Source organism: Zeugodacus cucurbitae, chromosome 5, assembly GCF_028554725.1.
Source record: "Zeugodacus cucurbitae isolate PBARC_wt_2022May chromosome 5, idZeuCucr1.2, whole genome shotgun sequence".
Lineage (NCBI taxonomy): Eukaryota > Metazoa > Arthropoda > Insecta > Diptera > Tephritidae > Zeugodacus > Zeugodacus cucurbitae.
The window spans coordinates 64,377,012-64,392,299 of NC_071670.1; the positions used below are offsets into that span (position 1 = coordinate 64,377,012).

General features: G+C 34.8%; 2 protein-coding genes across 11 annotated transcripts in view; one reads left to right on the forward strand and one right to left on the reverse strand.

The window, feature by feature from the left end:
* Positions 1-8,341, forward strand: part of LOC105208788 (cytosolic purine 5'-nucleotidase) — a 71,191-nt gene extending 62,850 nt beyond the window's left edge. For 7 of the 10 annotated variants that reach the window (XM_011178823.3, XM_011178824.3, XM_054232419.1 and 4 more), the window contains 7 exons: positions 2,898-2,971; positions 3,892-4,105; positions 4,186-4,332; positions 5,570-5,690; positions 5,762-6,315; positions 6,387-6,831; positions 7,810-8,341. In XM_011178823.3, the coding sequence (XP_011177125.2) occupies positions 2,898-2,971; positions 3,892-4,105; positions 4,186-4,332; positions 5,570-5,690; positions 5,762-6,315; positions 6,387-6,831; positions 7,810-7,968 (1,714 nt within the window). In that variant the 3' untranslated portion in view covers positions 7,969-8,341. Of the gene's footprint in view, positions 1-2,897; positions 2,972-3,891; positions 4,106-4,185; positions 4,333-5,569; positions 5,691-5,761; positions 6,316-6,386; positions 6,832-7,809 lie in introns of those variants that run through there. The other 3 variants (XR_008471573.1, XR_008471574.1, XR_008471575.1) reach the window with 1 other exon arrangement.
* Positions 8,342-10,777: 2,436 nt separating this feature from the next.
* Positions 10,778-14,194, reverse strand: LOC105208787 (transferrin). The gene is made up of 8 exons (XM_011178821.3): positions 13,975-14,194; positions 13,655-13,897; positions 13,456-13,574; positions 12,439-12,598; positions 12,218-12,375; positions 11,516-12,159; positions 11,059-11,443; positions 10,778-10,991 (listed from the first exon to the last, which is right to left on the reverse strand). Exons 1-8 carry the CDS (start codon positions 14,057-14,059, stop codon positions 10,890-10,892), a joined length of 1,896 nt encoding a protein of 631 aa, XP_011177123.1. The 5' UTR covers positions 14,060-14,194; the 3' UTR covers positions 10,778-10,889.
* Positions 14,195-15,288: the final 1,094 nt, after the last annotated feature.

The window sequence follows — 15,288 nt, forward strand, 5'->3', positions numbered from 1 at the left end:
CGTCGTAGACAAAACTCAAAATTGTTTACATTTTTTAAATATTCACTCAACCGTAAGCGACAACAACAACAATAATGAGTACGTCATCAGCACACAATTTGTACCATGGTTTTCTCTATTAAAGGCTCTATTAAATTCTACTTTGTTAGATTGTGGCTTTTTATTTCTGGCCAACCCAAAAATATTTACGCATAAATGGTGGGTTTATCCAGTTAAGAAAGCCACTTCCGAAACATTTTGAGACTCGTTGGTCAGCTGCAAAATTTTCCATACATTAGGAAGAAATAAATATTAAACTTACTCTGGTTATTGGATTAAATTTTTGAGTTTTTGGTTGATTATTACAATTATTATACAAATTTTAAATGTTTATTTATTGCCTACAGTTCGGCGCCCGGATATTAGACTAAAATCGTTACTTTATCATACTATCACAATTGGAGCTATTGAATACTCAAAATTATTTTCTGTGGGTGAGGAAAAAATTTTGCAAATCCTTAGGTGAGATAAAAAAAATAAATTCCAGTAGATGGCCCCAGTTTTCGACGACCTTTTGCAGCAATTGGGGCCGTATGTCAACAATAGACGTTTCTCTGTTTCATTAAAATCCATACGTTATAAAAAATTACCCTTAAGGTCGTGAATAAGAGACCGAATAATTGGTAGCAGTATTACCAAATCTCTAATTTACTATAAGCAAAACATCTGATTTTATTTCAAGTGATGGAGATCTTGGAGAGATATTTGAAAATGAGTATATTCCGTCTGTTATACTGATGTTGTCCAATCTTTTCTTATTGTAGTACTTTTTTTTTTAGTTTTAGTTTAGGCATAGCCTCTATCTATCACAGCTTTACTTACCTCCTCTTTGAAGGCAAGTGGCTATATTTAGATAAATCCTGAAAAACTGGATTATTTTCCATTTAAAACATATTGTTGATGCTTTTGTAAAATCTGATGTTCTAAATACAGTGGAACTTCTCTAACTCGAATCACCATAATCCACAAAAAAAAACTTCGAGTTAGAGAGACTTCGAGTTATAGAAATTTTCATTAAAACATAAATTTTTCAAAAAACTGCAAAATATAGATTTGTCCTCAGTTTTAGTTATTTACTTCGCAACAAGTTGTATTTAAATACATTAAAACATGTTTTCTGTAATTTTGTTTCTTACAGTTTGCTATTGGTTGGCTCTTGAGGTCTATATCTCATGCCTATGTTACACGATTTATGAAATCTATAAGTGTAATATCATATTTTTTATTCGTCTCCATACGAATATAGGGACTACTTTAAAATTGTTCCTTGATAGTAAAATATAAAATTTTGTATAATGTGTTGGTCGAAAAGTTCGATTTATGGAAGGAAATTTGTATAAAATGTGCCTTCTATTGTCAATTCAAGAGTTCGAGTTGTGGAGAACTTCGAGTTAGGGAAGTTTGAGTTATGAAAGGAAATTTGCATGAAATTTGATTTCTAAACGCTATTGCCAAGGCAAAAGTTTGAGTTATGGGGATCTTCGAGTTATAGAAGTTCAAGTTATGGAAATTCCACTGTAGCTGATAATGTGAATTGTCGTATTATTTCTAGAAAATTATTGAACCACTAGATAAAGAAGAGCACGAGAACGACTTCCAAGTCTTATGTGGCATTATTCGCGTCGTTAGATAGGATCTGGGTTATGAGAATCCATCAAATCATTCAGAGGTGACTTAAAATTTTAGGAACTCTCTCGCTTTTTCGAAGTAGGAGAGGATTGAGTAATTAACAAATTCTATTAACGTTTGCTGAGTTCATGTTATCACCAAGATTATACTAAATATTCTAGAAATACAGATTTATATAACCACTCCGTATTTATGGACGAACAAATACAATTATCAATAGAAATACTAGGCAACATCAGGTTATTGTAATTAAAATGTCGTAAACGTAACTGACTATGGTGAATTTATTACCAGGGACTCTACGTGGCTGTCTACTAGAAAATAGTGTAATAAAAATTAATTATATGGTTTTAGTTTATTATGGTCTTAGTAAAAGTGTGCAAAACTTAGATTTGTTGTTCTAAAGGTGTTCAGTAAAAGTTTAACTTCAATAATATTAAAATTTGTAGTTGCCATCTAATTTGAAATTATTTGAAAATAAAGATATTATTTATTCATATGATTTATGAATTCAAAAATAATTTAAAAGAAGAATCACATCAACACCTTGCCATATTTCTACAATTTTTGAAAGTAAAAAATTCCAGTTAAACTGTCAGTATTTAAAATAAACTCTTCCTTCTTGAGTTTAATATTTTATAATTTTAGGTTACAAAAAATTTCCAGGATATTAATAAATCACTAATGTCGCCACCAAATCATTTTTCGCGCTTTGAGTGACCACTGTGACGTCACGCTTCCACTTGAGTACCTGTCTACCTTTAATTTTACACGAATAAGAGTTAATTTACGCATTTGAGCTATCACAGAGTGTCCAACCAAATACCCCTTATTAATATTTTATTTTGAGAAGCACGAGTGTACCAGTGTGAGTTATGCTTCTGAGCCTCACCGCCATTTTCACTTATTTTTACACATTTTTCATCGCGCATACACTCGCCATATTTGCTCGGAAGCAACACATATGGTCCAGCTTCCAAAATTATTTTTGCTAAATTTGCAAACTCACACATGCCTACACACTCGTGTTCTAAAAAAAAACAATTTAGCGCGACGGATGTGTGTCGCTATTAGCCATATTAATTGAATCCATTGTGTGTGGTGGGAAATTGTGAATGCACAGTTAATTGCAAAGAGTGACCACAACTTAATTAAAAGACCCAGCTAATCATTTATTATAATAAAACATAACTAATTTTTGCTCTCTTTTTTTGCGCTTCTATTTGCAGAATTTTCGTGAACAGATCGTTGCACTTGGAGAATATTAAATTCTATGGCTTCGATATGGACTACACTTTGGCGGGTAAGTGTCTCCACTACTAATTAGTTATTAATTGCATGCGAAGTGTGCACACACACGGATATTAATGGAATTTGTCTCAATTATTGTCAGATAGTGTAAGAGGAAATTCTTAGAAATTAACGAAATGATTTGGATTCGACGCATTAACCCTACCTCCTTACTTCTCGAGTGTATTTCTTACATACGATAAAAAACTTCACAAGAAAAATTAATTGTAGAGTCCTAAATTTGGTTGTTATAAAGAAGAATCCACCTAAAACAAATTTAAAAAAATTCTACCTAACGTCAAAAATGTAAAAACGACCGAAAACCCGCTTCACTTCAATAAGTGGACCACAATTAACTTCTCCAAATTCCAGGACATAATACACCTAAGATCTCTGGAGATGCAAATTTACAATATTTAAGGCCATACGAGTGAGTTCTTGCTATACCCAAACCCAATAATTCTTACTACAGAAAAGTAACATCTGGATACTCAATTAATCAATTAATGACTCAATTAATGTCACTGATAATAGCACGATTATCGTACTAGGACCTCTAAACTGACTTGAGCTGACGAAAGGAAATGCCTCTAGGACCTCTAAACTGACTTGAGCTGTCGAAAGGAAATGCCGTTTATGACCATGCTTGTGGGTTATTTTGTCTTCCCTCATAGTGACCTCAATTTTGCCTATTGCTGAACTTTAATTAAACTAAATATGGACCAAAGGCGCGACAGTTCCAACCACTAATCACTGAAGAAATAATTGACTGATCGACGATCTCATGGTAGTTTTTTGTCCGCGAGAAAAATGCGTTGATAATCCAAAAAACCTAAATTCTTCGCCTGTTCCTAGACATAATCATTATTAATAACCAATCCGCAAATTTTAAATTCTTCAAACTAATTAAACACTAATCTATTTCATTTTCAGAATACAAATCGCCACAATACGAACAACTCGGCTTCGATTTGGCCAAAGAGTGCCTTGTCAACGACGGTTATCCCAAAGAGATTTTACAATTCGAATATGATCCCTCATTCCCGGTGCGTGGCTTATGGTTTGACACACTTTACGGTAATCTCCTGAAAGTGGACGCCTACGGTAATATATTGGTCTGCGTGCGTGGCTTCGAATTTCTCAAACAGTAAGTGGTGCCTAAATTCTTTCGAATATAAAAAAGTAACTAATTTATTCTATACTTAATATAATTTTTTCTACATTTAGTCATCAGGTGTATGAATTGTATCCCAACAAATTCTTGAAACTGGACGAAAAGCGTGTCTACGTGTTGAACACTTTATTCAATTTGCCCGAAACCTATTTGTTGGCATGTCTGGTAGATTTCTTCACCAACAGTTCGGAGTATATAAGGTGAGTTTTGCATAAAAATTAATTAAGTTGACGATTTTCTTTTCAATTTAAAAGTTTTTCTTAAGTATTTCGAGAATGCGCAGCTGTTGTATTTATATTTATAAATATTAGGTACATTTGTTGTACATTCCACTACTGCATTCAATACAAGTATTATTAACTCAGAGCCGCTGTCAGTAAAATAAGTTTATTGCGCAATAAATTCAAAGCTGCAAAACAACTTTTTTGATGAGTGTCGACGTTGTAAAACTACAAAAAAATATTGTAATAATCATTTACTTACATACATGTGTTGGAAATAAATCACTAAACTGCGAGTGAGATTACAATCTATAGTGAAATGTAGTAATTTCAATGATTTGTCTACAGCTCAGCCGATGATTTGGTATTAGAGCATGCAGGTTTCACTCAAAAGTCACAAACTCGAGTTTATTGAAAACTTTCATGTTAAGTTTTAAACAATAGAAAAAAATACTAGCTTAAACTCGCAAAATTTGTCTTTTAACTCGCCTTAAACACCATTTTTTATTGAAGTTTAAACATTTATTAAAAATTCAAATAAGATTATTTCAAAAATTTGCATTAACTCAAAATATTAAACTCGAGTTTATGGATTATTATAATCGGATTTGTATAAACTCTGCATAATATTATTAGAAATGAAAACATTTTACAACTTTTTATAAACTCAAAATCTTAAACTCGAGTTTATGGAATATTATATTTCAATTTGTATAAACTCTATATAATATTTTTGATAGAAAACGAATAGTCAGACAATTACTTAATTTAGTCAATTAGTTAATTGACTCAATTATGTGTGTGTCTGAACTATCTAATAGGCCTTAATTTATCATTATGTACTTCGGAAATTTAATTAGTTTGAGTTAACTAAATTAAAGACTTCATTAACGGAAATAAAGAAAGCTCACAAGCGCACTTCCTACAACTAAAATCTCTGCTTAATTGACCAAACACTATAAAAAAAAACATAGAAATCTGCAACAAAATGCTGCGAACAGCAGGTGACAAACATAAATCTCTAGCAGCTTGAAAAACGCTTAAGTATAACTGTTAAAGTTCAAAAGTTGAACGTTGAAATATGGCAATTTGCCAAACGAGCTGACGAGCTCTACATTATTAAGACGCTGGAAAAGTTTTCCGAGTTTACATTTAAATAATATTTTTGGGTGCAAACAAGCATTTATGAACTCTACTTTTTCAACTCTACTTTTAGCGAAAAGACTGGTGTTAAGGCTGGTGAGCTCTTTATGTCCTTCAAGTCAATTTTCCAGGATGTGCGACGTGCCATCGACTTCGTGCACATAAAAGGCAATCTGAAACAGAAGACAATCGAGGTATGTATTTCGAAATTGTTTTTATTCATCTCTTTTTCGAAAATTAAAAAAATTCTTCCAACACCCTGTAGAACTTGGACTACTATGTCAAGAAGGATCCACGCCTGCCCATGGTGCTGTCGCGCATACGCGAATCCGGCGCCAAGGTCTTTTTACTCACCAACAGCGAATACAAATACACCGACATACTGATGTCGTACTTGTTCGACTTCGAACATGGCGCGCGACCCGACGAGCCACATCGCAATTGGAAGACCTACTTCGATGTGATTGTAGTGGATGCGGCGAAGCCACTTTTCTTCGGAGAAGGCACTATACTGCGACAAGTCGACACGCAGACGGGCGCTTTGAAGATCGGCACACACATGGGACCCCTGCAGCCGGGCAAAGTGTACTCGGGCGGTTCGTGTGAGGTCTTCACTAATTTCATTAATGCCAAAGGCAAAGATGTGCTCTACGTCGGTGATCACATATTCGGAGATATATTGAAATCGAAGAAGATACGTGGTTGGCGTACATTCCTAATTGTGCCCGAACTCGTGCAGGAGTTGCATGTGTGGACGGACAAGTGTCAGTATTTTGCAGAGTTGCAGCATTTGGATGTGATGCTCGGTGATATGTATAAGTGAGTAAAACACATTTCAGTACAAAATATATGCGCATTCAAGTAACCGTTATATTATTTTTACTCATTAGAAATTTGGATTCGAGCGCCAAGGAGAAACCGGATATCTCAAAATTACGCACCAGCATACGTGATGTCACACATAAAATGGACATGGCCTATGGCATGATGGGTTCGCTCTTCCGTTCCGGTTCACGCCAAACATTCTTCTCCAGTCAAGTATCCCGTTATGCCGATTTGTATGCGGCCACCTTCCTCAATCTCTACTATTATCCCTTCTCGTATATGTTCCGTGCACCGGCTATGCTGCTGCCGCATGAATCGACGGTGACACATGAGCAACGCTTCCACATGGAGACGCCGTCAATACAGCGCTCGCGCAGCAAGAACGAAAGTGTCGACAGTGTGTTGAGTACGATTTCATCGCCGACCGAGAAAGCGCAGGAGTCCATAGCGCACATTGAGCGCACGGAGGGCAAGGAAGAGGAAATTGAAAAATTGACCGAGGAAATTAAGGTGAGATAACTGTTTTTTATAAACTTCTTTAGGCCGCGATGTAAAATCGATCGTTAGGGGTTGCCAGCTGATAAAAAATTGGAATTTGGTGAAATAAATATCATGAAGTATTGCAATATGTGTATCGAGAGCTTTGAAATGCTGATAATTGAACATATTTTTAAAGTGTTGCCATATTGGTAAAAAAAATTATGAAATTAAATTGATAAATATTTATTACAATAGTGGCATACAAAACAGAACTTAGACATTTGTATATGTACATTTTTTTTAAATTAAATGTTGCCACCTGTCGACGAATTATAACTAAAAATATAAAAAAATTGAAAATAAGATTCATGAATTATGGCAATTTGGCTGTCAAATTAAAGAGATTTGAAATACTAATAATTAAGAATAATTTTTAAAGTGTTGCCATATTGGTAAAAAAAAATTATTAAATTAAATTGATAAATATTTATTGCAAAATTGGTATAAAAATAAACAGGAGTAAGATATTTTTATATGTTACGTTTTTGTTTATTAAGTGTTGCCACCCGTCTAATTTTTTGCTAAAAAATAATTTAAAAAAACTGAAATTAAGATCCATAAATTATTGCAATGATTGAGATACTAAAATGTTATAATATTTTTAAAGTGTTGCCATATCGGTAAAAAAAAATAATTTGATAAATCTTTATACAATATTGCCATCAAAAATAAGATATCAGAAAAATATTTATGGAAAATACTTTAGTTAGGGTTGCCACCTGTCTAAAAAATTTAACTAAAAATTAATTCATTAAAATTAAATTAAAAAAATTACATCAACATAATGAGGTTTAAACATTTTTACATTTGGAAATATTTGAGTTGCCACATGTTTTAAATTTTCAATTCGCTCAATCTTACCTTAAACCTTAAAATCCATATTGTTTATAATAAATTTTAAATATTTTTGACAAGCCATTTCACTAATTCATCTCGCCTCTTTTGCAGTCCATGAATTCAGCCGGTTCAACCAACTCCACAGTGCCACATACACGTCCGCCAACGCCGCAAACCGTGACGCACACGCACGATGAAGACTACTCGGAGGAGGAATCGGATCAGTATCCAAAGTGTTCATGCCAGCGGCAGCAGGACGACACCGACTAGAGTCGGAGAAGGGTTGTGCTGGTAGAACACTACTACAATAACGACAGTTTGTGCGGCGCAGTATAACAAAAACAAAAATAAAAAAATAATATATATAAAGGGTGATGACAAATGCTGCTGCAGCTTTGAACGCATTTCTGCGATCCATTGTTATATGACACAGAGATTTTTCATTCAATGCGACGATTTTATAAATGATTTTCCTTTTTTTTACTTTACTCACGCTGAGAATTTAATTTGTAATTGTTTATTTAGTATAACTAATGTACCTTTGTTTTAGTTTCGTACGCAAAACACATTTTTTATGTTAATTATATTGTTTTAATAATAAACTATAATTGGATAAAATAAAATAAACAACATATTTAACACATTTCACGTTTATTTTATTTTTTTCGAATTTAAGCATTTTCGTCGATGACGAACTCATGAGTGATGTCATAAGTTGGAGTTCGAAAATACTTGTATTTATAGTGACTATCAAAAATGTATTTCTTCGAAATGTTTATAAATATTTAGTATTATCTTAAAAATATGTTTGAAGTCAGCGACTAATAGCTGTATTAAATACATACCTCCTTGCTGGTTAGAAAATGTAGATAAAGACTTTCGAAATTGAAATAAATTGTATCCTCGAAATCGAAATAAATTGATTCTCTTCATGCCTTTTCTATATTCCAATCCAGTTTCAAAAAATACGAAATTCCTAGTCTGTTTAGTATTCCAATAAAAAATATGTAGCCCAAATAACTATAATCGATGACAAAATCGAAGATAGGATATTTCGAAAATCGTATAATATTTTATAATTGGATAATTTGGGATTTAGTGTAATACTGATGGATCAACGAATTTTCGAGATATTAAAAATTAGATTATACGGGTTTTTTCATTAATCTTGAAACGTTCTTTGTCGATATTTAGAAAATAAAAGTTTCAGTGATGTATTTTTCATCGAAATTGGATTGAGTTTTGAATATTTTTAACTGTAGACCAACACTAGTCTCTGGGACAATGGTTGTTTCGTTGTACAGTTGAACTTCCATAACTCGAAGTTCTCCATAAATCGAACTCTTGAATTGGCAATAGAAGTAAAATTTCATACAAATTACTTTCCATAACTCGACGTGACTCTAACTCGAAGTTTTTTTTTTGGATTATGGTGATGCGAGTTAGAAAAGTTCAACGGTAGATCGTATAGACTTTAATGAAATACTTTTATAAATTTGGAAGCGAAATAGCATCTATAAAATATAAGGGATGTATATTCTAGCATCGTTTAAACGAATTTTCGGCATAAAGAATCTATTGTTATTTCTTCGAAAGAACAAAATTAAGCAATCATTAACCATATGCGTTAGTATTTAAAATAAGTTAAGCTGCTTAAATATATATTTAACTGTTTCTATATAATTGTATATATAGCTTTTCGAAGAATTCTAATTATTTAAACAAAAAACTGTTAAAAAAATATCTAAAAATATTTACTGCTATTTAGCCGTTAGAATGAGTTAAACGTTCTTATGTGATATATATGTATGTATATATGATTCACAAAGCTATAATCAACCGTATAATCGCATTTAATTAAAATATATTCTAACAAAAAAATTAGAAACAAATAAAAAAAGTTAAAATTAAAAGGAAATTTTCCAAAAGAAATGATATTTGTTTATTTGTGATTATTTATAAAAAAAACTCTGGAGAATAATTTTTCATTAAATTTTTATAATCTGATCCGAGATCTATTAACTTTTCACAAATTAACGAGAACGTGACCTTTATCGACTCATGTCGTATTCCGATTTAAACGTCACAGAAGGTCAAATCACGCCAATAAGGAAATTCGAAAATACACTTACAATGAAGCTGAGTCTGAAATCAGACTAGTTTTGCAATATCGTTTATTCATAACATCTCACACAAAACCCTTCCATTTTCAAGCAGATTGACAATGCGAGTGGCAATGCGGTTAATGGATCTAGAGTCAATATTTTCGATAGCAATTATATCTTTCGTAACATCAATTCCATCTAATATTAAAACATATATGTTATTGTCCTTTGATAGGTGCTTCGAGCTGCTTTCTATCATTCTCTCAGCAAGGTCCATCTCGGCGCGATCATTGGAGGATGGGGTGGTGTAATCATCTAAGCATTTCCTCCTCTAATGTCCAGCTTTGGCCAGACTGAGGTTGAAACACCTTGGAAGGCTCACCTGCGGCGAATTCTTCTAGCGCATTGGCTAGAATTGACATTAGCCTACTCAAGAAGTTTATGACAGATTCCAAGCGTTCTCCGAATCATAAGGATCCTGTTGAGCCATTAGGAGTTTATTGGTATCACAGAGGACAGCGCTCAAAACTGTCCCAGTGAGATCTTCCTGCATATGCAGAGATCTGCCTACTAACCTAACCTAACCTAACCTTTGATACGAATCTGGGAATAAGCCATCTTCTAATAAAAGAGTCGATCCGTAAGAGATATAGAAAATCTCCAATATTTCTTTAATGCTAATGTGGTATTGTTTAACCACAATTTCCGTAAGATTCTCCATGTTATCATTACCAACAGAACGCCTAGCGAGAGATAAGTTTTCTACAGACTTACGACGTTCACAGAAAATTGTTAACCGACAATTTTCATGGAATCGGCCTAACCAAATTTGTGATATGATATCATTGATATCTAAAACACTTAAATCTGGTATAGTTTCCTAGTTCTGCTTAAATTCAGCTAACAATAGAACGGAATTTCATCGTATACAAGAGATCTTTATTTATTGTGAACCCCAGAAATCGGAAAAGACATTTCTTCTCAAATATAAATGATAATTTTTATTTAAGTATTTCAGGAATTATGAAAACTCAAAAGTATGATTATAGAGTCGTGTATGTATGTATTATATTTAATCACGGAATTTTAGTTCTTTGAAATCGTTTGTTTATCACATGAGAGCTCATTGTAGATTTGCTCATTGATGTTGGGATTCTTCAACTCAGTCACGAATTCAACAGCATCATCCTGAAGAGAGGTGAAATAATAAATTAGTATATATTATAAATATAGAGAGTTCGAATGAGAAACTCACATCGAACAGCACATTCTTGGCGTCCTTCTCAAACGGAGCGAACAGAGCAAAGACATCGGCCAACTTGCCCTCTTTACCGAACTTCGATGAAATCGAAACGAACAGTTGTTTGATGGTCTCCTGCTCAACGGGTGTTGTGCTCTCGCGTATGAAGACAGCCACCGGCAAGTTAGCCTCCAAGTTGCACGTATGGTACTCGGTTACGGCCTTCACTTCCAAACTGGGGCACACCAGCTGCTTATTCTTATGCTGTTCCAATTCGCTTGAGTGTACGATGAGCAGATTCTTCTCAGTGGACGGTGCATTCTGACAGGGGTTAATGTTGCGACGTTTGTTCAGGAAGTTGGCCGCTAAACTGGCGCGTTTGTTCTGCGCATCATAGTTGCTGCAGGGAGAAAGAAGTCAAATGCAAAATATTCAATAAGAGTCAGTAGTAATTCAGTGTATATTAACTTACATTGGCAGCTTTTGCACATCCTTGCTTACGCTCGGCTCTACAACCGCTACATAGACATTGTCGGGTCCGTAACTCTCATATACAATCGGCTTGAGTTTCTCTTGACGCGCATCGGCGTAATCATTGCCTGGCACCACAACCAAATCGGCATTATTCTTCTGAACGGCCAATAGACAATCCACATCCTGCACACACTCCAATTCTGGACGAATTTCACGTGAGTAGGCAGCGCGACGCATGGAATCACATTTGGCCAACTCGATGGGTGTCTGCACACAGAGACGCAACTTCCTGATGGCGCTGCCATCACGTTCGATCACATCCTTATAACCGGCGCGTTCGAGATACACTTTCGGTTCGACTGCGGCCGGTTTGCTGTGATACACGGCATTCTCGTTGATGAGCAAATGCTGGGCGGCCACCTTATTCTCGGCATGCAAGCCATTCTCAAAGAATTTCTCAAGACGATTCTGTAGGTTATGCAACTTCTCTTCACCATTTACCGCATCGACATTCGAGATGTAACCAGTCCATGGACGTTGTGCCCACGAGCAAGCAGGACCGGTGACTGGACGACGACTGCCATCCTCACACAGATATTCAAACTCGGAGGGATCACCTTCAGCGGTGGAGCCGGGTGACAGCTGTGTGAGAATTGAATTAATAAATTTAATATTTTGTTGATGATATTTCAAAACTTACGCCAAAGTATTTCTTGATGTATTGCACTTTCGTGAATGCCACCTCGCCCTTGCCCTTGTCCAAGCAACGTATGGCGCCATCATAACCGGAGAATTTATCAGGGTAATTACATTGTTCGGGTTTCTCGCAGAGCGCGCACAAGTTGGGGTATTTCTTTTCTGTAGTGGGAGTTAAAAGAATGGTGATAATTCTAATTAAAAAGCAATTCTAGGGTTACTTACTCAGTAGACGATCAGTATCTGGATAAGGTGAGTAGGTGCCAACGAGACAAGATTGTGAGAAGAATTCAGATAAAGCCTTCAGCTCACGATCGGTAGCGCTGAGTTCAGGATCCAAAGATACTTTAAGTATCTGTGTGTTCTTCAACTTGGTAATGGGGATCTAGAAGAAATGGTGCGCATTGTAATGCAAGCAAAAATAAGCAAATGCTTCTAGGCTTGTTGTCTCAGAAGAAACGTCAGTTAATTAGAATTGTTGAAACTAGTATTATTTTCCTAGAAAATTTAGTCTCTGCACGAACCGGTAATTTAAATTAAAGTGGCTTAATGACTTTAATCGTCACTGATTACTCGAATTACTTATGCGAAGCTTTGTTTGCTTCACTAATTTGCAATCGAGTTGCAGTTTAACGAGTTTAATATGGCTATGGAATATTCCTGTTCTTCTTAACATATTAGAGACATGCAATCTTTACGAGAGGGGTAACGGAGTTATGCATTTTATTATAGAATTGGGATAGGTTCAGTTATGTCTGTTAGTTTAAAATAGTTTTAGGCAGGGTTGCCACCTGTTTAGAAAATTTTATGATAATAAAAAACTCAAAATAATTTTCGATAAGTGTTGCCACCTGTTTGATTTTTTTAATTAAAATTTTTAATTATTACGATTACATTTTTTTCTTGAATTTTCAGAATTGTTTTTTAACTGTTATGTCAGAATTAGTTAGAATGAATTTAAAATCATCGAAATTTTTCGAAAAAGAGTCAGTCTTGGTTTGTTGATAAATATCACTGTAATCAACGATTTTTGTTTTTATATGTCTCAATCTCAATTTCTTATGCTCATCAAGTGACATTCAATCCACAGAATTCTTTCATAAATCCGTTGAGAATTACAGAAGTAACAACACTTATTTCAACATCTCAGAGATTAAGAGATTTTATCTATTTTTATTTCATTTTACACTTTCACTCACTTTTCACCATAAAAGATCCTAAAATTTTATGTAAATCACTCACCTTATAGCCCACATTACGTCCGAAACCCGTGTGACACGATTTCTTGCCGCGCAACTCCTTCAAACTGTTAATGTTCGAATTTTTCTTCACCAAAATAATGCCCTCATAACGGAACTCAGCTGTAATGAAAACATAATCCAACACATTACAACTACAATTATTTGCAATAGTTCTCGCAATCATCTTCACCACCACTCACCGTCCTTATCCTCTTTGGTGCGTATCTCCGAGATGACGCGGTAATCCTGATTCTTCGTATGATAGGCAACATACATATCCTCCGGTTCGCTGGCGAGCACATCGGCCTTGCGTTGATTGATTTTGTCCAAACAATCGATGCGATCACGTCCCGCCACACACTGCATCTGTATGCCAGCCTCGGAGGGATCCTTCAACAGATCCAAACAGTCTTGATAGTATTTCTGCGGTACGCACATGCGATCTAGACACACACACACGAGATGATGAGCACATAATTTATGCATGCAATAAAAACAGTAATCCATTAGTTTAGCTTACAAATTTGCTCGTCGGCTTGTACCAATGCCAAGCTAGTCATGCCCAGTAGGACGGTAGCCAAATGTAAAGCTCTTGTATGACCCATGTTAAGCGCGTTCTTCGTTCTATGCCAGTCAAAGTGTATGCTCAACTGCTGTGTGCAATGCCAGCCAGTTTCTTTTTATAGGCAAGCCGGCTATGGAGCTTCGTGTCACAGCTTGTTGGCCGCCAGCCGAGTCGGCCGTCAGCTCGGGATTCACCAATTGATAAATAATTTAATTTTCTTTATTATTATGCATGTTGTTGTTGCTGTTTTTGTATGCGCAATGATTTGGTTTTGCACAGCTCTTCCGATTTGATTGCATATACATATATACATATGTTGTTTTTGTTATTTTTTTTTCGAGAAATGCATTCGTAGGTAGGTATATAAAAATTAATATGATTTTGTTTCTAGAATTCGCCGATTTTGTTGTTTTTTTCTGTTTTTGCTTAATTGCCTATTAAACTTGCACTTAAAGCTGCAGGCGGTCAAAGTGGTTCGTGACAGCGTTGCAGATAATTTCTGACGTGTGTGTCGGTGCAATGCAATGCAATGCCCTGCCAAATGCTTTGCATTGTCTTCGGCTGTTACCTCTTCCGTACACAGCGCCTGCATCTCTCATATATACATATACATATATGTACTGTTAGTATTTTTGTTGGATTTGCGCTTTGAATGTCATTATCAATTTCGCGTCCAGCTCAACTTATTCGTAACTACACCTTCCATTGCGTTGAACCGGTTTTCCCTCTAGCTTTTCTAGTTATTTATTTACTGTTTCTTTTTTTATTTTTTAGTTTTATTTTTATTCCTATATTCGTTATGCAAAAATCATAACAAGTGCTTACCTGCATACAAACGAAACAAATCTAGAAACTTGCTTTAACTAAATTCCAGGTATTCTACACACATACATATTATATTTATAAATATATGTAAATATATAGTATATATGTATCTGTTTGTCTCTGATTGTTTTTGTAAAGACCTATACTGATTGTGAGTGGAAATATTTGTTATTTTTTTCGCCGGCCGGCATCAATAAGCTCACAACAAATGCTGTGTAAATTGCAGTGAAGCTCAGCGTTGCAGGAGATCATTTGAAACTAGGCTCATAAGAGTTGTTTAAACAATCCAACCCAATAAAATTTACGTAGTCATTACAGACCATCAAGGGCTATTCAATTCTCTTATAGATCGACTGCACTCGCTTTGGTTAATATTTTGAATATAAACACACCCAGACTTCATACTCATCCCAAGAAACTTCATATTTTATCCTCAAAAAAGAG

Bases quoted from the DNA above. Each gene is read 5' to 3' on its own strand.
- LOC105208787 (XM_011178821.3), bottom strand. From the start codon at position 14,059: ATGGGTCATACAAGAGCTTTACATTTGGCTACCGTCCTACTGGGCATG. The intron at 13,898-13,974 runs GTAAGCTAAACT...GTGTGTGTCTAG, and splicing joins ACAAGCCGACGAGCAAATTT to ATCGCATGTGCGTACCGCAG. The intron at 12,376-12,438 runs GTAAGTAACCCT...CTCCCACTACAG, and splicing joins AGATACTGATCGTCTACTGA to AAAAGAAATACCCCAACTTG.